Source organism: Sorex fumeus, unplaced genomic scaffold, assembly GCF_029834395.1.
Source record: "Sorex fumeus unplaced genomic scaffold, SorFum_2.1 ptg000010l, whole genome shotgun sequence".
Classification (NCBI taxonomy): domain Eukaryota; kingdom Metazoa; phylum Chordata; class Mammalia; order Eulipotyphla; family Soricidae; genus Sorex; species Sorex fumeus.
The window spans coordinates 812,292-832,471 of record NW_026606067.1 but is presented as its reverse complement, the minus strand read 5'-3'; the positions used below and the strand labels follow the sequence as shown (position 1 = coordinate 832,471).

At 43.8% G+C, this 20,180-nt stretch overlaps 1 protein-coding gene across 4 annotated transcripts in view; it reads left to right on the top strand.

Moving 5' to 3' along the window:
* PPP1R12B (protein phosphatase 1 regulatory subunit 12B) overlaps positions 1–20,180 on the top strand; it is a 250,443-nt gene that overhangs the window by 196,639 nt on the left and 33,624 nt on the right. The window contains exon 1 of one of the 4 annotated variants that reach the window (XM_056110654.1): positions 5,134–5,484. The exons of the other annotated variants lie outside the window; for them this stretch is intronic. Coding sequence (XP_055966629.1) covers positions 5,383–5,484 — 102 coding nt within the window. The 5' untranslated portion in view covers positions 5,134–5,382. Of the gene's footprint in view, positions 1–5,133; positions 5,485–20,180 lie in introns of those variants that run through there. 4 annotated transcript variants of the gene reach the window in all.

The following is a 20,180-nucleotide window of genomic DNA, read 5'->3' as shown; positions in this document are numbered from 1 at the left end:
CAAAGGTTAACTGTTCGTTTACCTGCATATCTGTCTGTGGAGTCTCAGTTCTATTTTATTGGTCTGAGAATCTGTCCTGTTTCCAGTGCCACACTGTCTTGATTACTACGACTTTATAGGATAGTTTTAAAAGTTGGGAAAAGAAAGGGCTCCCACCTTGCTTCCTAGAGTGTCTCTTAGGAGTGGGGGCAGTTATTATTTCATCTGAATTTCAACATGTAGTTTTGTTGTTGGGCTGGAGCGATAGCACAGTGGGTAGGGCGTTTGCCGTGCACACAGCCAACCCAAGTTCGATTCCTCTGTCCCTCTCAGAGAGCCCAGCAAGCTACCAGGAGTATCCCACCCACACGGTAGAGCCTGGTAGGCTCCCCTTGGCAGATTTGATATGCCAAAAACAGTAACAAGTCTTAAAATGGAGATGTTACTGGTGCCGGCTTCAGCAAATCGGACAGTGGGAGGACAGTGCTACAGTGCTAGTTTTTGTTGTTGTTATTGTTACTTCTTTTGCTGTGCAGAATTTACTTTTACGTAATCTTATTTATTTTTGCTTTGGTGGGGAGTGGTAAAGGTAGACTCCCCAGAGCTCCTATTTTTGCTTTCTAAACAGCATATTTTAAAGTATACTGGAGGGGCTGGAGTGATAGCACAGCGGGTAGAGTGTTTGCCTTACAAGTGGCTGATCCAGGTTTGCTTCCCAGCATCCCACGTGGTCCCCTGAGCACCTCCAGGAGTAATTCTTGAGTGCAGAGCCAGGAGTAACCCCTGTGCATGCCTGGGTGTGACCCAAAAAGCAAAAATAAAAATGGAAATAAAAATAATAAGGTGTACTGGAATATATGTATCCCAGTGGAACTGCTTCCCCAAATATACCTGGAATATGTGTATACCAATGGAACTATTTCCCTAAATCCACCTTAATTCTTAATATATGAATTTTCAGAAAACATTTCAGACAAGCCATGCTTTTTAAAGCTGCATGTCCCACATAACCTACAGAGAGCTGTTTGGCCTACTTTTAAGCTAATAAAAAAGATTTGTCCTACTAATGCTTCTGATCAGTTCAAGTATTTTTTTTCTCATCGAAGCAATATGAATGTTTTGATTGAATAGTTATTATTGCTCTCATAGAGCATATGTGGGCATTCAGTAGCCTTGGTCCCGACCACTTAATGAGAACCAGCCTACCCATCCTTATTCTTACTTCATCCTTGATAACCTCTGTCCAGTTCTGAGTTTCCCCTCCTAATTTGAGTGTGGTCTAATCATATAAAAAGGAGATCGCCAGTCGGGGTGGTAGATTTGTGCCAAAAGTAGACAATGAACCAAACATGATGACCTCTCAGTATCTGTATTGCAAAACATAATGCACAAAAGTAGAGAGAAAATATGGGGAATATTGTCTACCATCGAGGCAGGGGGAGGGTGGGAAAGGGGGGGATACTGGGGAGATTGGTGGTGGGGAATGTGCACTGGTGGAGGGATGGGTGTTTGATCATTGTGTGATTGTAACCCAAACATGAAAGCTTGTAACTTTCTCACAGTGATTCAATAAAATTTGAAAAAAAATAATAATAAAGAAAATAAAAAGGAGATCGCTTCCACTTCTGCTTTGCCTTTTTAAAAAATCTGTTGCTAAATTTAATTGCATAATGTTAAGCCATGAACCGTATCTGGGGGACAGGTTTAAAGCATGATTTGTTTGTAAAGAATCCTTAGCATTCCTTACCTTTATGAATTCCTGAGATTTTCCCTTTCATAATTTGGGGGCATGATTATTTAAGTAGATGAGAGTGAGACTGGAAGCATTTTTTGGATACTGTAAAAATAAGTGAGCTTCAGTGGGGGATGAGAAGATGCCTCAGTGGGCGGGAGTCATGCTTTGCATGCAAGAGCCCCAGGTTTAATCCCTGGCACAGGTATCCCTGAGTACCCCCAGTGGGGATACCAAAACAAAGACAAAATTAGTAAGCTCCCTAATAGGCATACTTTACTCTTCTAGTACTGCCTTATACCTCAAGATAGAACTGTATACCAGCAACCTACCGGAGTGTGCAAAAGCCTTTTAATGGATCCATTTGGTTGGTCAGATTTTCAGCTTTTATTGCTTTTTCATAAAGAGCACATGTTAAAAAAAAATCCCTTTGTTAAATGGAAAGAATTACTTGGCTTCTTTTTTGTTCTGAGTTTCCTTACATATGGAACAAATGCCAACTCTATTCCAGAATGAATCATTTCAAAGAAGAAGTTGAGGGTAGGAGCTTCCTTGTGTGGTGCCATGCCTATTTCATTCCAGAACATCTGTATAGGCATCAGTAGATGTCTTTGATTAGGGCTGGAGAGACAGTGCAGGGGTTAGGGTGCTTTTGTCTTGCATATAGCTGACCTCAATTCAGCCCCTGGCATAAGGTCCCCCACACCCCGCCAGGAGCAACCCAGTCATCGGTTTGAGGCCACTTATTTGCTTCCGTAATTTAGCTGTTATAAGTAATGCTTCAGTAAACATTGGGGTAGATATAGACTTTCTTAGTAGTGTACTCATAGTCTCTGATCAGACACCAAAAGTGGAATTGTGAGATTATATTGTAGCTCTCTCTTTCGCGTTCTTCTTCTTTTCTTCCTTTTTTTTTAAAGAAAAAAGTTTACTCTTTATTTGAGGATGTGGGGGTTGTGCCATAGCCAGTGAAGCTCAGGGATTACCCTTGACTCTGCCCTCAGGAATTACTGCAGTGCTCAGGGACCAAATGAAATGCTGGGGATCAAACCCAGGTCAGCCGCATGCAAGACAAGCGCTCTCCCTGCGGCACTATTGCTCCAGCCCCTTCCTTTATCGTCTCGATCTCCCTTTATCTCCAGAGCATCTTATAAGATAGTCGCACCAATTTACTTTCCCATCAACAGTGCATGAAAGTTACTCTTCCTCCTTACCCTCTCCAACACTTAACTGTTATCGTGCTTTTAATGTGAGTCAGTCTCAAAGAGTGATCTGAATGTGCATTTCCCTAATTATAAGTGATAACTAATTGTTTCATAGAACTGTTAGCCTCTGTATGTCTTCTTTGGAGAAACTTTTATTCAAACGTCTGCCCATTCTTCAATTTTCTTGTTGGTTGTTGTTGTTGTTGTTGTTGTTGTTAAAGCTATATGGGTTCTTTATGTACCTTGGATACTAAACCTATCAGTTTTATTACTTGTAAGTATCTTTTCCCATTCGACAGGGTGTCCTTTGAGGGGGGGCACATCCGGTGATGCTCGGGGTTAATCCTGGCTCTGTGCTCAGGGATCACTCCTGGCTCAGGGGACTGGAGGGGGAGCCGGGGACGAAACCTTGGTTGGTCATGAGCATTACCTACTGTGCTATTGCTCTGGTCCTTAGAGTGTCTTTTCGTTTTGTGTAAACTTTTTGTCACTGTGACCCCTGATCATTTTATTGGAGAGTGGCATTTAGAAATAAAGATTTTGGCTCTGGCCCCAGAGTGTCCTTTTGTTTTGTGTAAATTTTCTCTCACTGTGGCCCCTATCTTATTGGCGAATGGCATTTAGAAATAAAGATTCGGCTCTGTAAGCTCAATTCTTCTGCTCTTCCAAGCCTCTCTCACTAGACGGAGCTGGGAAGTATAGAGATACATGGCACATATCTTTTTTCAGTTTTTAACACTTTTTTGTTCATTGAGATCGCACAGTTTTCATGGTTTTGGTCTACAAAGTCACTGCACCTCCAACACCACCACAGTGCCGGAGACTGTCACCAGTGTCCTTCTGTCGCTTCCAGTCTACCGGTCCCTCCCATTCCTCTCCACCGGCCCACCCGCCTTTGTCACCTTAGTTCTGTTGTCAGAGTTCAAGGGCTTGTTTTCATTTGCCATTGTCCACTTACTTGCTCTCTTCATGCCACATTTGAGAGACATCACCCTGCATCTGTCCCCCCTCTGGCTTATTTCACTTCACGTAACACCCTCTAGCTCTGTCCACATTGTAGTAGAAGGCAAGATTTCTTCTTTCCCTAGAGCTTGGTAGTATTGCAGTAGGCATATATCCCATAACTCCTTTATCTGCTCATCTGTTACTGAGCACTTGGGTTGTTTTCAGATCTTGACTACTTATAATAGTGTTGCAACAAACATGTGTGCATTCATCTCTTCATAGTAATTTTGTGTGTCCTTTTGACCAGTACCAAGACTCCCATTTCCCCGTTTGATCGTCTCTCGCTTTCTAGACTCGGGTAAGCTTCCTGCTTAGAGAGTCAGCAGGATTCAACTCTCTAATCTACAGAGGGCTCCCTTTGCAGGGGGCCGAAATTGTGATTTGCTCATCTTCAGGTGCAGCAGGAATGACATGTCACGAACATTGAACAGAGCGGTGCTGAGGGGGCCCTGATGGATGCGTGTGTCCGGGATTTGTTACTTAGAAGTTCTAGAAGTGGGAAAATCTCCTTTTCCCGATGTTGAGACGTCAGCCCTTGGGACTGTCGCCTCCTCCGAGGCAGTGGACGTGGAAAGGTGGGTGGGTTTGCCTCACTGCACACCCCTGACCAGCCTCCCTTTATTCCTAGAAGCTGGCAGACTTGCTTTTCCTCCTACAAGTGGCAACTAGAATTCTGAGTTGAAAGTGAGTCTTTGCCCTTGGCTCCTGTCCAGCATTCCTTGCTGAGCGAATAGGGATTTGGAATGTCAGAAAATAGAAGAGGGGAGGGGAACAATTTGAATCTGACTGCGAGTGTTTATATGTAAAAGCAGATTCGTCTGGGAGAACTTGGGCAAACTTCCTCGGACTGCTTCCTTCTCTGAATCTTTAGGTTCCTTATTTATGTATTTTTTGTTTTGATTTTTTTTTAAGTTGTTTAGCCAGAATTCCATACCCGTCAAGCCCAGGGGAGGCAACGCAGGGAAGACAGCATGATTTCCAGAGAATTTATCTTTCTTCCCTGTGGCTAGAGGGACCAGGGTGTTCCCTGCTCAGCTGCAGCTGGATCCAAAGTCGTCGGTTCCTCTGGGATTTTATCTGGTGTCATCGGGACCTAGACTCAAGTTTTCATTGGGGGCACATCGCAATTTGAAGCGTCCTCTGGGGAGCATTTTCTAGGCAGAAAAGGTGTGACTCAGCACAGTCCCGGCCACGGTGAGCTGCCAGTTCTGAGCACTTGTGGTCAAAGCTCCGCTGAAACTATTGATAGGGCCACGCCTCTCAGGCTCCGCTTAACCCAGGACTGGTTCTCAGCTCGAGACTGTAATTTCCAGGGTGGCTTTTCTCCTTGATTCAGTTCTAGCCAGAGTCGGCTTGCCTCAATGCAAACAGATCTGTGTGGGTGACCTACTGGGGCAACTTCCCAGCTTTCTGTGAAGAATCCACTGGTTCCGTGTCGGGCTCCATACCTCCTGAGGAACCATGTCCTCTTTATATACCCGAAGTAAAGAATTCACCCGGAGTAGGAAGTCTCAGTCTGACTCTCCCCCTGCATCTCCCTCCCCGACTGCCAAGACGTTCCGAGTAAGCAGTGTTTCTTTTTATTTGCATGCTTTCATAATTGTGTACACGGGAGATAGTGTGCATGTGTGCGGGTGGGGGATGGAGAGAGATGTATGTATGCATCTGTCTGAAGTCTTGGGGGAATTGCGCTTAGAGCAAAGTATCATTTCAGAGTCAAAGAAAACTTGTCAGTAAAGATCCAGTTAGCCTCTCTGCCAGTTTCTTTGGTTCCTGATACTTACTGTAGTTGTCAGAGCTGACTTCACTGTGTCAGACTGCAGTTTCTGTCTTTTAGCTTTCAACAGTCAGTAGTAAAGTGCTTGACAAGATTTTTAGTGTCCTTGTCTTATGGGGCTTTTCTTCATTTCTGTGGCTATATTTAGTTGCTCCCTTTCCTGTGTTTTATGGGTCAGTACTATGTTTCAAGAGCAAAACTCCCAAATGGCTGTGAAATTCTATACGTTAAACCTCAGTTATGTGCAAGTCCATTGGTGTATTCACGTTTGTGAGCGAGCATATGTTTCTGCCTATGTTGCCTGTCGGTGAGGGAGGGGGGGAAAGTGAGCAAAGGAGTTATGGACGCCTGGAGTCTGAATCCTCAGTCACTATCAGGAAGTTTTGTGCTTAAAAAGCCAGAGGAATAACTCCTGGCCGTGACAAGCATCTGTATGGAGGTAATTCTAGTGTCTTAGCAGATTCATTCCAGACTTACTCCCTTTTTCTCCAGTGACTGTTTCCACTGAAGTGAGTTGCATATGGGCATTTGTATCCCATTTAGATCTCTGTAAGAAGCTGATTAAAAGGAAGAACTGCTACCAATCGCAAACAGTGAGAAGGCCCGGTGGGCATATTAGGTAGTAAAACAACTACCTAACTTCCTTCTTAGGGAACAAACTGGTGCTTGTACCAGGCATATAAAGTAAAAAGCAGGGATGCTCCATGCTTCCTTATTTGGGGAGCTACAGGAGAAAAATCGGCAAGAAACCCAAAGAGATTACTGCATTTCTTTTGGGCTGTTTTCTGTCCATCTCCAATGGTTTTCTCACCGTGTAACTTACCATGGACTTTAATTTTCATCTGTGGCTTGTTGATGTCAATTATCAGCCAGAGATGTTTAGTTATCAGAGTACCAAAGTATTTTGTTATAAGGCTGTTGGTTTCCTGAGATCTGTTTGTATGAGGAATGAGGCAGGTTTCAGTGTTTATGTCACCGTCACTGAGTTGCAGGTAGTTTCCTCAAGTCATAGATTGCTGCCTTTCCTTCCTGAAGTGCCACAGAATACTCTTCCCCAGTGATGCTAGAGTATACTTTTGGCGGTGCCCAGTTGAGGTCCATAAAACATTGCACCTTCCCCTTTGTTCCCTTCTCTCACCACACTCTAGTACCTTTTGGTGTAGAGTTCTCTTGTTAACATTTGGGTTTGTTTGGTTTTAGTTTGGGGGGCACATCTGGCAGTGCTCAGGGCTGACTCCTGACTCTGCACTCAGGAGTCACTCCTGGTGGTGCTTGGGAGACTATATGAGGTGCCAGGAATTGAGCCTAAGTCAGCCATATATAAGGCAATTTGCCCTGTCCACTGTACTCTCTCTCGAGTCGTCTTGTTAACATTTGCTTGCCACTTTCACCATAGTATGGCACCTGGTCAGTTTCCAACAACATATGTGCTGATGCCTCCTGTTTAGCTTTGGCCTCAGTTCTTCTGTAGAGTTAGGCATTATTTTCTTTTTTGCCTATTCTAACAGCTGCCATCCATCCTTCTTCACCGTATCGACACCCCCAGCTTGTTCGATGGAGGTTACAAGTGGGAGAGATTTTTGAGAATTTGGGTTACAGGAAACCCAAAAATGGATGGGTTTAATAAGAGACTGCTTCCCAATTTAGTGGTCAGTGACAGTGGGTTTCACAGTAGCATCAACTTACTGTGGCCAACTTCAAGCATCTGAATAGCTTGGACTGGACGTCTAGAGTGCTCATTTTCATGTATCAGTCATGTGCACATATGCCTTTAATGTCTCAGAAAGTGAAGGAAATGCAAGAATAATTTAAAGGCTGTCACCACGAAGGATAGGCTATAAAACTGAGATTTATCTCATAAGAATCCAGTGTAGCCATTTGCGCTCATGTCCTGATTAATTAGAGAGCTCTCTGAAAACTCGTTTGGGGGATACTCTGCTAGCAGTTAACACGGCGGTGGTGATGCTGGGAATGTATGGCTTCTGGTTCCTGGTTGTATCTGCACAGAAGAGAAATCACTCAATTCAGCACCATTTTGCTTGGAAGAAGTAGAACCGGGTCTCTGATTCCCAAACTTGTCGTCCTGTGCGCAACACTGGAGCACATACAGATGGTTTGGAAGGTTAAGGACTGCTAGCGTCAAAGGACAATTAAGGGCTTGGGTAGCTGTGAGAGTCCAAAGTCAGACGTGAGAGGGATACAATTTCACCAAATGAAATGGCAGGAAGGAAGAAGGCTGTGTTTATGGACAAGGGAGGGAATTGACAAGCTACTGAATTTCCCATGGTTGACTCTCAAATCCCAGTCAAAGCATGAGTCCACAGACCCCAAAGAGCCCTGTGGGTAACAAAGTTTTCCGGTTATTTGTAGTAGAAATGCTTGCTTAGACCTTTAAGGGTAAAGATGTCAGAAGATGAATGTATGCAAGTTGAAGGTTAGATCAGAACAGCCTCTCTCTCTCCCCTGTCTTCCTCTCCCTCTCCCTCTCCTTCTCTCTCTTTTTCTCTACCCCCCCCAACTTTATACATGAGCACACACAGTGTTTTGTTAGAGATTACATAAAATCAAAGATATGTAATTCCAAATGCCTCTGGAATCAGCATTCATCACCACCAAGAGTTGCCTTGTTGGGGCTGGAGAGAGAGCACAGTGGGTAGGGTGTTTGCCTTGCGTGCGGCTGACCCAGGTTCAATTCCCAGCATCCCATATGGTCCCCTGAGCACCGCCAGGAGTAACTCCTGAGTGCAGAGCCAGGAGTAACCCCTGTGCATTGCTGGGTATGACCCAAAAAGAAAAAAAAAGAGTTGCCTTGTTGAGCAAGCACATAGCCTTATTATTTTTTCTTGCTATTGCCATAGGGCCAAATATTAAATGTTTCCTTACATGTAATATCCTCAAAAGGAAATTATAAAATAATGGCCATTCACATGGGAAAAGTATTTTGGGCACATCATTACTAATCCAATGCTCCCAAAGTAGTAGGAGCAAACTGTAACTAACTCACGCAGATGCTTTTTTTAACTTGAGAAAAAAAAAAGCATTAGGATGATTTTCAGTAAGTAGATAATGTGAACTAAAAACTATCTGGGTTTTTTGTTTTTGTTTGGGTGGGGGGCACCCCCGGTGGTGCTCAGGGCTTTAGACTCAGTGATCTCCTGGCAATACAGAGACCGTATGTGATGCCAGAGTCTAACTGGGGGCAGCTGCATGCCAGCTAGTGCCTTGACCCCTGTGCTACCTCTCCAGTACCTAGAAACTATCTTCTCATAGTTTACCTTTAAACTCCCCATATGTGTGTGTGTTTATATAGCATCTGATACTTTTAATATTTTGTAATTCATTCAATACATGGGAACTCTACCAATCTTTTTAATATAAAAAGATATAATGCTTGCCTAGAGATTACACAACTGAAAATCTCTTACATGCAGAAGATAACACATGTCCTCACCAGCCAGAATCTTTGTTTACTCTTTCTAGTTTGTATTTTAAAAGCATTTTCATTCTCTAAACATGAAGTTATATTCTTAAATGTGATTTTTTTCAAGGGAAATGTCCATCCTCTCAGTGTCCGCACACCCCTCATATTCCCATCAAAATGACTCTCCTGAGAGGGGCCCCTCACAGAGTGCTGCTTTTGCTTTCTTGGCCCTAGATAAGAGAACAACATTTTTAATCACTTATTTTGACTTTCATGAACACAGGGGTCACGATAGCTTGACATCTCTTTGTGTCTAAAAGCCGGGCAACTCCCGAGTAATAGATTCCTCACTGATTTCTTTTCTGGAGAAAGCAGAACAACTTTCGGATTAACTCTCATTTCTGATGGGAACCACACCCGTACTTAAGAGAATTTAAAGTCTCTGTCCTCGCATTCTCCGGCAACTGCAACATGCAGGACCAAGTTCACATAATTAGCAGGAAAGCTTCTTTTTGACATAATTTTCCATCATCAAAATCACACAACTCCAGAGTTGAAGCTATAGTACAACCTTGCATGCAGCTAACCCGGGTTCAGTCCCCAACATTTCATGCAGTCCCCCCAAACACCATCAGGAATAATTCCTGAGTGCAGAGCCAGGAGTAACCCCTGAGAATCACTGGGTGTGACCCCAAACCAAGAACAAAAATGCACAACCCCAGAAACATCAGACATCTCTAGCACTTGCTTTTTAACCATTTTCATATTATTATTGGATTCAAGTGTATAAATTCTGTTCACTTACCAGCTCGTCAGGTTAGATCTGTTTTCTGACTAGCCCGTGGACCAGTGTCAGTTTAGAGGTGTGTAGGAAGGTTGAAAACACTTGGATTAGATGAATACTTTTGAATCATCTTGATTGCAAGAGCCAGTTTTCCCAAAGCAGCCTTTGCTAATTTAACAAAATATTTTTCAGTACCAAAGATGAAAAAAAAAAACCTTCACAATGTTCCAAACTGGGACCAGGGGTGTAGCTCAGCAGTAGACTGCTTGCTTTGCATGTGTGAGGCCCAGGGTTCGATTCCCAGCACTGGGGTAGGAATGAATGCCCAAATTGTGGTGCTTCCTCAATCTTTCACTCTTCCAAAATGCTTTGAGGGAGGGGCTGGAGAGATAGTACAGCAGGTAGGGCACGTGCCTTCACATGGCCAACCTGGATTCAATCCCTGGCGCCCCATATGGTCCTCTGAGCCCCACCAGGAGTGGTCCCTGAGCTCAGAGCCAGAAGTAAGCCCTGAGCACTGCTGTGTGACCCAAAAACTAAACAAACCCCCCAAAAGTGCATTGAGTTGGAAGGAAAAGTGCCATCAACTGAGCTCTAAAGACATTTTAATTGGATTTTCATAAAATGGGCTGGAGCAATAGCACAGCGGGTAAGGCATTTGCCTTGCAAGCGGCCAATATGGCCGACCCGAGTTCGATTCCTCCGCCCCTCTCGGAGAGCCCGGCAAGCTACCAAGAGTATCTCGCCTGCATGGCAAAGCCTGGCAAGCTCCCCGTGACGTATTTGATATGCCAAACACAGTAACAAGTCTCACGGTGGAGATGTTACTGGGCCCGCTCGAGCAAATCGATGAATAACGGGAGGACCGTGACCGTGACCATTTCATAAAATACTTATTGTACTAGGATTTGACCTGCATCTGTAAACCAATATTGGTAGCATTTCTTATTCAATCCGAATTGTTTATGCTTTGGGGGAGAGCCCCAAATGGTACTCAGGAGGCCCCAAATACCCCACCAGCAATCTTCTGCAACGTAGGTTATTGGTTCAGTGCAAAGGCTAATGATAAACTGCTGCTCGGGCTTTGAGGTGCTGGGGAGATCCCGGCCACCCCAACAGTTCTGGAGGCCACCAGGGCAGAACCCAGTGGTGCTCAGGGGACCATGTGCTGCCAGAGATTAAGCCCAGATCAGGCTTAATCTGGGCTATCTCCCAGCCCCTGGATTGTTTGTTCTTTCATAATAACAGAAAATATAAAGATTTTATATATTTTCCACCCCCGCCATTAATGTAAATAAAAAGAACAACTCATTTTGCTTTTTGTTTATTTTTCGTTTTGTTTCGCTTTTTTGGAACATGCTCAGTGTGTTTGCACTCAGGGATCGCTCCTGGCAGGCTCAGGAGACCATATATGGTGCCAGGATGAAACTAGCCTGCAGCCGCGTGCACGGCGCGCTGCCTGCTAGACTGTCTAGTGGGCTTGGGGACCACTCCCAGTGGACTGTGGGGGACTGAACAGTCCCGGGGAATGTGCCCAGGGCTCCAGCATGCAAAGCACAAGCCATCACTCCTGGCCATCGCTCCTGCCCAGCCTGAGTCCATTTTTTAGTCCCTTTTTTTAATGTATTGTCATGGATCAAGAAGCATCTGTCTTAGTGAATAATGCTAATTAAATCTGCAAACCAATTTTTCAAGTGCAACCACAGTATATATAGGGTTAGTCGTTTTTTAATTTTACTAAAGAAAAGCCAATGAACATGGGTTCTTTAGCCCACAGAATCATCTAAGCAGTAGTATAGGTGGTAGGAATAAAGATAGTTTCACATTTGGAGCCATTTTCTGAACCCTAGATGGATACTGACCTAGTTAGCATCTGTCCTACTTAAGACTGGATTAGGCGGCATTAAAAATCTTGGGTTACTGACCCAAGAGATTGGGAATTTCTAAGGCATCAGTATAGTTCCTGTCCTGAAATCTCTAGGTGACAGCTAGAGATGTTAGCACTGTCCTGTCCTTGACCCTCAGATATTTTTTATTCCATTATAAACAGGCATCTACCTGCCATAATTTGAGTCCTCACAATTAACATCAGGAGCCCCTGCTATTTACTAGGTCCTCTACTGGACACTGAGATTCATAATTGAAATATAGGTTCTTTGCCCAAAGAACTTATCTTCCTGGGGAGAAACCCAGGGACAGGGAGACAGCTCAAAGGGCAGAAGCGTATGTTTTGCATTCTGGAGCCCTGGGATGGAACCCCAACACTGCAAGATTCCGGGTGTGACCCAAAAACAAACACAAAAAGAAATTCAGCCTAAGTTTGAACGAAAGATAGTTCATGCACCCACTAGTCTGTCTCTGAGCACATCTTTCCTGTTCCTGAGCAGGGCTTAGTACAACCTTTAGGCAGGATGCATAGACAGTAAACAAAGAAAAAGAGAGAGTACAAAGATCTGGAGCACATGCTTTGCATATGAGCGCCCCAGGTGTGTTCCTCGAACATCACTGAGATCACCATAGTACACTGGGAGTGGTCCCCAGGCACCACTGAGTGTGTTTTGGTGTGTGATCAAGCCAAAATGAAACAATCATTTTATTTTCTCAGCTTTTCTCAATTTCATAGTATTTGGGTGGATTTACAATTACTTACACTCAGAAGAGCAAAGAGAAACCACTAGAGAACCAGAGCAGTAGTACAGCAGTTAGGGCGTTTGCCTGGCACGCGGCCGACCCAGGTTCAATCCCCAGAATCCTATATGGTCCCCCAAGTACCACCAGGAGTAATCCCTGAGTGCAGAGCCAGGAGTAACCACTGAGCATCACTAGGTGTAACCCAAAAAGCGAGAGAGAGAGAGAGAGAGAGAGAGAGAGAGAGAGAGAGAGAGAGAGAGAGGAGAAAGGGAGAGTGAGAAAGAGAGGGAGAGAGAGAGGGAGGAGAGAGTACATGTTTTCATGCTCATCCAGACTGGGACTTCCATTCTCACAAGGTCTAGAATTCAACAGCCTTTGTGGGTGACTCAAAATGGAAAGATTTGGGGGGGTTGTTTGTTTTGTTTTGTTTTTGTTTGTTTGTTTTGGAGTTTTATGGGTGGTGGGGGGTTAGTAACCTGCTAAAAGATCAGATAAAGTTTATCAAAAGTGTGTCTCGACTTCACCCTCTTTATGGTTCATTATGAATGCAACATTTCTAAAAGTTGAGGTAATGTTGTTTACAATTGTTTTGGGGGGGTTGGGGGTTTTTGTTGAGGAACACCCAGCGATGCTCAGGGCTTACTTCTGGCTTTTGTGCTCAGGAATCACCCCTGGTGAGACCATATGGGGTGTCAGTGATCAAATCTGGTCAGCCACATGCAACGCAAATGCCCTACCTACTATGCTCTCTCTCTTCTAGCCCATTTCCAGTAGTTTTGATACTTATGCTTTAGGGTCACAATCCAGTGCACCACACCCACTGCGGATTGCCACTGTCCTTCTACCACTGTCTCTGGGTCCCTTTTCGTCTCCGTCTGCACAGCATACCTCCTATTGACAGAATTTGAGGACTTGGATTTGTTGGCTATTGTCTATTTCCTTGTTTGAAAATATTTCATGTAAGAGTTGTTACATCTTTATGTTGATTTCCAAGATGAGTTTGTCTTGATTGGTTATCTCAGAGAAAATATACTGTAATATAACTGTATGACTGTGTATATATTGTGTGTGTGTAACCATAATTGTCAAAGAGTAAACAAATGAGCTTAAGTGCCTGTATGTTTAGAAAGGAATAGTCTTAATAATAAAACTCTACAAACAATCAGAACCTTTTACTTTAGAGCCAAGGAATTTATTTGAGCATATTCCTCTTGCAGCCAGAAAACATTGGCAGAGCCAAAGGAGTGTAGAGGGACAAGAGAAAATGGAAAAGTAAAAAATAATATATTGTAGTAATACCAGTTGCAACTAATAAAATGCTGACTATATGCCAGTTTCTATGCCAAGAGCTTAAATTTATTTTCCCATTTTGTGAAAATAAATTTTTGCACTAGGTAGCATTTCTCTGCCACCTCCACCATTTTGGCAGAGGGGTGGGGGGTGGAAAGGGGCGTTGGGTCATACCCAGAGTTGCTTGGGGCTTCTGACCCTGCTCAAAGGTCACTCCTGGCAGTACTTAGGGAACCATCCATGGTGCCTTTTTTTAACCATATGCAAGGTCAGTGCCTTGAACCCTGTACTACCTCCCTGGCCCTCATTTTCCCTGTTTTACTGGTTAGGACACTGAGGCACAAAGAAGTTAAACAATTATGTAAGGTCACCTCACAAGTAAGTACGGCAGCCAGCAGGTTGGCTTCAGCTGAACCAGGAAGTTTTTGTAGCCAACCCAGTGAAGCTTCTGCACTCATTACATAGCTCTTGATTATAGTTTGTGCCCCAGACTGTTGAATCTGGTTTGAAAAAAGCGATAGTAGTAATAAAACCTGAGATGATAGTAATAATGATGATAGTGTTTCAAGGGAGGAAAAAATTAGCAGAATGATTTAAGAAGGAATAAATCTATGTTGGTAGAACATTCATTTTATATCATGTTTAAACGGGGATAAATATTGGCTGATAATTTTGTGAGGGAAAAAGATCCGCTCTTCCCTGGAAGGTGGTAATGTGGATTCATTTTTAGTTTGTGTGTTCTACGCAGTTACTCTAAAATCATTTGTAAGTGCTCAAAAACAGGTCCTTTAATTTAGGTGTATCTCTTTGTTTATAGTATTAATGTACTTTATGAGTCTTTTTTGTTTGTTTTGGGACCACACCTGGTGGTGCTCAGAGCTTACTCCTGTCTCTGTGCTTAGGGCTCACTCCTTGCGGGACTTAGGGGATCAGATGGGATGTCAGGGGTTGGACACATGCAAGGCAAGCTCCCTACCCACTGTACTATCACTCCAGCCCCTGTAAATAATTCTTACACAAAAGCCACCAAGGTATGTGTCATCTGTCAGTTATAAAAAGTTCTGAGTTAGAAAATTATGATTTACCAAGGGGTTTTCTTACCAGAAGGATCCTCCTGCTAAAAAGCAAACTACAAGTATATTTAGTCCCTCTCTTGAAAAATTTACACTTTGACATTAACCTACATTCTAACATATTTTTTCTGGGGGTAGAAAAACACTATCCCCCCACATCCAAAAAAAATTGTATGCATCTGAAGACTTTAGGTCCATATTAGGGTATCATAGGCAACAATAGTATCATACCAGAGCAATAACAGTTGGGGAAGACGCTTGCCTTGCACACAGCTCATCCAGATTTGATTCCCAGCATCCCATAGGAGCCCCCGAGCACCACCGCCAGGAGTAACCCCTGAGCATCGCTGGGTGTGCCCCCCCACACACACACAAGGCAACAGTAGCTCTTTGGGTCAGTTGTGGTCCTCAAAATTTTCTGTCTTGAACCAGATTTCTTAAAGTCCGCATGAGAGTCATTCTTCATTGCAACCCAGTTTCTGTCTGTAAGCAGCTGCCAAGGCAGGGCTGTTCCTTCAGGGAAGCCGCCCCAGAAATCTCTCAAGGGGGGTGTTGCCCTTGACTGGTCACCCTATTTGCTGTGTGTACCAGATCACTGAGTATTTGATTATTTTCTCGCATCACTTTCCTTGGTTTATGGGTGTGTTTATCTTTTCATCTTCAGAGAAGAGTTCTTTGAGATCAGAGGACCGTGTCTTAGATTCTACAAATGTTCCTTTTCCTCCTCTCAGTGGTTCTTCCGCCACTGGGCACCGACACTCTGGAGTGCTGGGGACAGGCACTGGCGCTTGCCTGAGATATGAGCTCCTGGCTTGCTCACCCCATCACCTGTCAGGGAGACGGAGGCCCCAAAGCCTCTTTCTGGATCAAAGTGACACACTTTCCCCTAGGCGACTTGGATTCCTGTTTATTACAATTGCTCGTGTATTTACAAGTCTAGAATATGAATACCAACAGTTTGGTTTCTGTGGAGACAAAAAGAAAACAAAGGAATCTTTTGACCTTGCATGGAACCTCCTTATAAATATTAAAAATCTACATAAAACAATGGGGAGAGTCTTTGGCAATTGGTGGCTGTGGAGGTGCGGTAACATGGTAACACCAAAAACATACCAAATACCCCCCTAAAAATCTAAGAGTTCTACAACTGGGAATATCCCCCAAAGAATAAGATACAGACCTGCATAGAAAATAAAGGCTGTAAAATTTCAATAACATTTATGCCGCACGATCCATAGATAAAACAAATGATGAGTCTGTTTTTGTCACTCAATTAATTTAGATAGATTTATGTTAAATGTTATGTTTAAACTTTCTTTTAAATATAGTGAGGTATACTCGATTATGTGGTCTCGTTTCTACATGCACTATTAAATGAATAGGGTAAATGCAATCTGGAAAGGAGATTCTTCAGTAATATTTATAATGCAAACTAAATGTCAGTACTGTATATCTTTCCTTTCCTGTTGGCTTTTGTTCCATATGCATTAAGTAATTATAAAGTCAAGTCAAGGAGTTTTACATGATGAGTTGCATATAATTTAGGACTTGCCTTTGAAAGCTGCACTTTGCTTGGGACTGTTCTATCACACACACACACACACACACACACACACACACACACACACACACCCCTTCTGGTTCACAGGAATGCTCATTCTCTTCAGCATTCGGATGCACTTCCTGAAGGATTCTGGTTCTGACTGTAGATAATAACCCTGCTATAGCTGATTGGTCATGAACTATGGATGTATCTTACTTTGAGTAGTTTATCGATAATCTAGATCAGGTTTCCTAAAGCAGGAAGAGGTTGAGGGGGTAGGCTGGGGGCAGGGTGATTCCAGATCTTGTAATAGTCATAATTTCTACACTGTCTTCCCCAAAGATGTCAAAATTAATCTCCATTTATGGAAATAGGATGAGCTAGTTCTCCCATTATTCTATTGTATGGCATAATTCACCTTAACGTAGGGAGATTTTTCTGGGCCTAATTTTTTTTTATGGGTTCTTAAAAGTAATGAACATGGGCCGAAGCAGTAGTATAGTGGGTAGGGTGTTAGCCTGAACTGCATGCCACAGTTCAGATCGACTGGGTTTGATCCCCAGAAGCCTGTATAGTCCCCCGCACCCTGCCACAAGTGATCCCTGAGCACAGAGCCAGGAGTAAGCCCTGAGCACAGCTGGGTATGGCCAAAAAAAAAAAAAAGCCATGGACTTGGCTGAGGCAGAAGAGAAATCTGGAGTGTGACAAGGTCTTACGGCACCATTGCTTCCCTGAAACGAGAAAGGGGGCCATGGATTGTTGGAAACTCCAAGGATTGTTGGAGTTTCTAGGAGCTGGAAGTGGTGAGAAGTTCCCAGGGGCCGGCTCACCAGCTGAGAGCCAGCAGGAAAGCAATTCCCTGACACCTACATCCACAGCGAACTGGAGCCTCTCACCAGCTCTGAAGGAGTGTACAAGCAGACCCTTCCCCCGGATCTTCAGGCCAGAGCCAGCCACCAGGCACCCTATTTCTGCCCCACTGGAATCTGACCAGGATGCCCAGAGACAGATGCTGGATTTCAAATGCCCGGAGACAGATGTTGTATTTCTGCCCTACAAAGCTGTGGAAGGGAATAATTGGTGTGTTGAGTCACCAACGCTTATGGTAATTTATTAGAACAGGAGAAAGTGCAACAAATTGAAATTTTCTTATTAAGAAAAATAACAACGTTTATGATGCACTGTCTGTAGCACTGTCCTCCCGTTGTTCATTGATTTGCTCTATCGGGGTCCAGTGTGAGACTTGTTGTTATTGTGTTTGGCATATCGAATACCTCATGATAGCTTGCCAAACTTTGCCACACAGGTGAGATACTCTCGGTAGCTTGCTGGGCTCTCCGAGAGGGGCAGAGGAATCGAACCCAGCTCCACTGGGTCGGCGGCTTGCAAGGCAAACGCACTACTGCTAAAACCTCCACTTAAAATCAGTCTTTGTTGACTGCCCTCTACTGTTACATGCCCTCAGCTTGTATTTCCAATTTATTTGTACAGGATCCCTGGACCTGATCCCCAGACACAGATCAATACAGACTCAGAAAGATTCATCTCAAAGTTCATTGCCAGTTACCCTCCTTTAAAATATCCTGAGAACCCCATCTATTTAAGTCGTTCAGGGGTCTCTTCCTTTATGTAGAAGGGAAATCAAATGATTCTTAAAACTTAAAAAGTGAGGCTGGAGTGATAGCATAGTGGATAGGGCGCTTGCCTTGCACGCGGCCAACCCGGGTTAATTCCCAGCATTCCATCTGGTCCCCTGAGCACCACCAGGGGTAATTCCTGAGTGCAGAGCCAGGAGTAACCACTGTGCGTCACCAGGTGTGACCCAAAAAGAAAAAAAAACCCTTAAAAAGTTACAAAATTATGTTTCAAGTGTTAGATAATACAGCAGGTAGGGCACTTGGCTTGCATGTGGCCAACCCAGGTTTAATCACTGGCACCCCATATAGTCCCCCAGTACTGCCAAGCAGGATCCCTGAGTGTAGAGCCAGGAGTAAGCCAGGAGCCTGAGCACTGTTGGGTGTAGCCCAACAACAAAAAGCACAAATTCATGTTTTAGTTAACCCAGATAATGGTTAGGTTTGCCATGGTCCTGGAAATCTGAGAGGCCCTTCTGCTGCCACAGTCATCTCCGTAGCTCGTCCATTCTTGGTCATCAGTTTGAGAACACTGGAGGAAAAGGCTGGTTCTCTGCACACCATCCGAGAATAGCTCAGATTGTTTCTCCTGGCCCAGCTCGTGCACAAGAATATGATATGAAATGTTCTTTCTGCTCCGTCCTTCTTCAGGGAAAATGTAAATAGGAGGTTTTTTTCCCATCACTGCAAGGTCAGGCCATAACTCCAAAGGAACATGAGTTAGACCCATTTCAGGCTTGGCAGTGGCCATGTGACTTGGTCTCATTTCTTTCCCTTGGGCTCCAGTTTCCAGAGCCACAATTTTATTTTAAACTTGGTCAAAAAAAAAGTTTGGTTTCAATTATGTGCCTTCCTGAACTCGCGATAACTTTCAAGTTAAAAGCTTTTGTGGGGGGTTTTCTAAGTCAGTCTCTGGTGATTTGGGAGCGCTACGCATTTCACAAATCAAAACCAGCCTGGTTCCTGCCCCTCTTCAGAATTGCCATCTGAATTCATGGTGATCTTTGCTCTGTACTTTTATTGGAAACAGGGTCCAGCCAATGAGATTATAATGGGAGAATGTTAAGAACTGTGAAAGCAAAGAACCTGCTGCTTGGTTTCAGAGCATTTCTAGAACTATGGTTGGTCTGGGCCAGAGTGATAATACAGCGAGTACGGCATTTGCCTTATGTGCGCCCAACCTGGGTTCGATCTCTCACACCCTCATGGTCCCCCAAGCCCACCAGGAGTGATCCCTGAGTGCAAAGTCAGGAGTCAGCCCTGAGCATAGCCAGGTGTGGCCCAGGAACAAAACAAACACACACACAAAAACTATGGTCTATTTATAGTTAATCATCTTTATAGTTCTACTTTCTCTATTCATGTTGGTTTCTGAACAGCTTCTAGTCTTTTCTTTTCCAGAGTCCCATTCACAGACTCTATTGTCCATAGTTGAACCATAAAAACTGTGAAACTAATTCCTCCTCTAAAAAAAATATTTAGTTCAGACACACTAAAGAGTCTCATCTTACTGGGCATCCCTCCTTTATCTCGAATAGAAAGCAGATCAGAAATCTTACATAAGTTCCTTCTAAGATTTCCTTAGGAGAAAATATGACATAATACATTTGTGTATTGACTAGAAATATTGGCTAGAAGAACTTAACACCTTTCCAAAAAGTAAAGCTGCCATCATATAACAGGGCTAATCAGACCCTGCTCAGGGAATGGAGAGTAACTTTTATTTTTGTTTGGTTTGGGGCTTGAGACCACACTCAGCAGTACTTAGGGGTTATTCCTCACTCAGTGCTCAAGAGGGACCCCTAGCAGTGCTCAGGGGACCATATGTGGGGCTAGGGATTCAACCCACAGTTAGCACTGCCATAGCCACATACCAGGCCTCCAACAAAGCTACATATGTATTACCTCCCATGCTATTTCTCTAGCCCATGTTTTTTTCCTTTCTTTTCCCACCTTTTTTAAAACTTTTTTGTGACTTACAAAGCTGTTCATAATGATTTGTTAGAAGCATTCAGTATTTCAACACCAATCCCACCATCACTGTCACCGTCCCTCCACCATTGTCCCCATTTTCCCAACCAACTCTCAAGCCTGCCCCATAGCAGG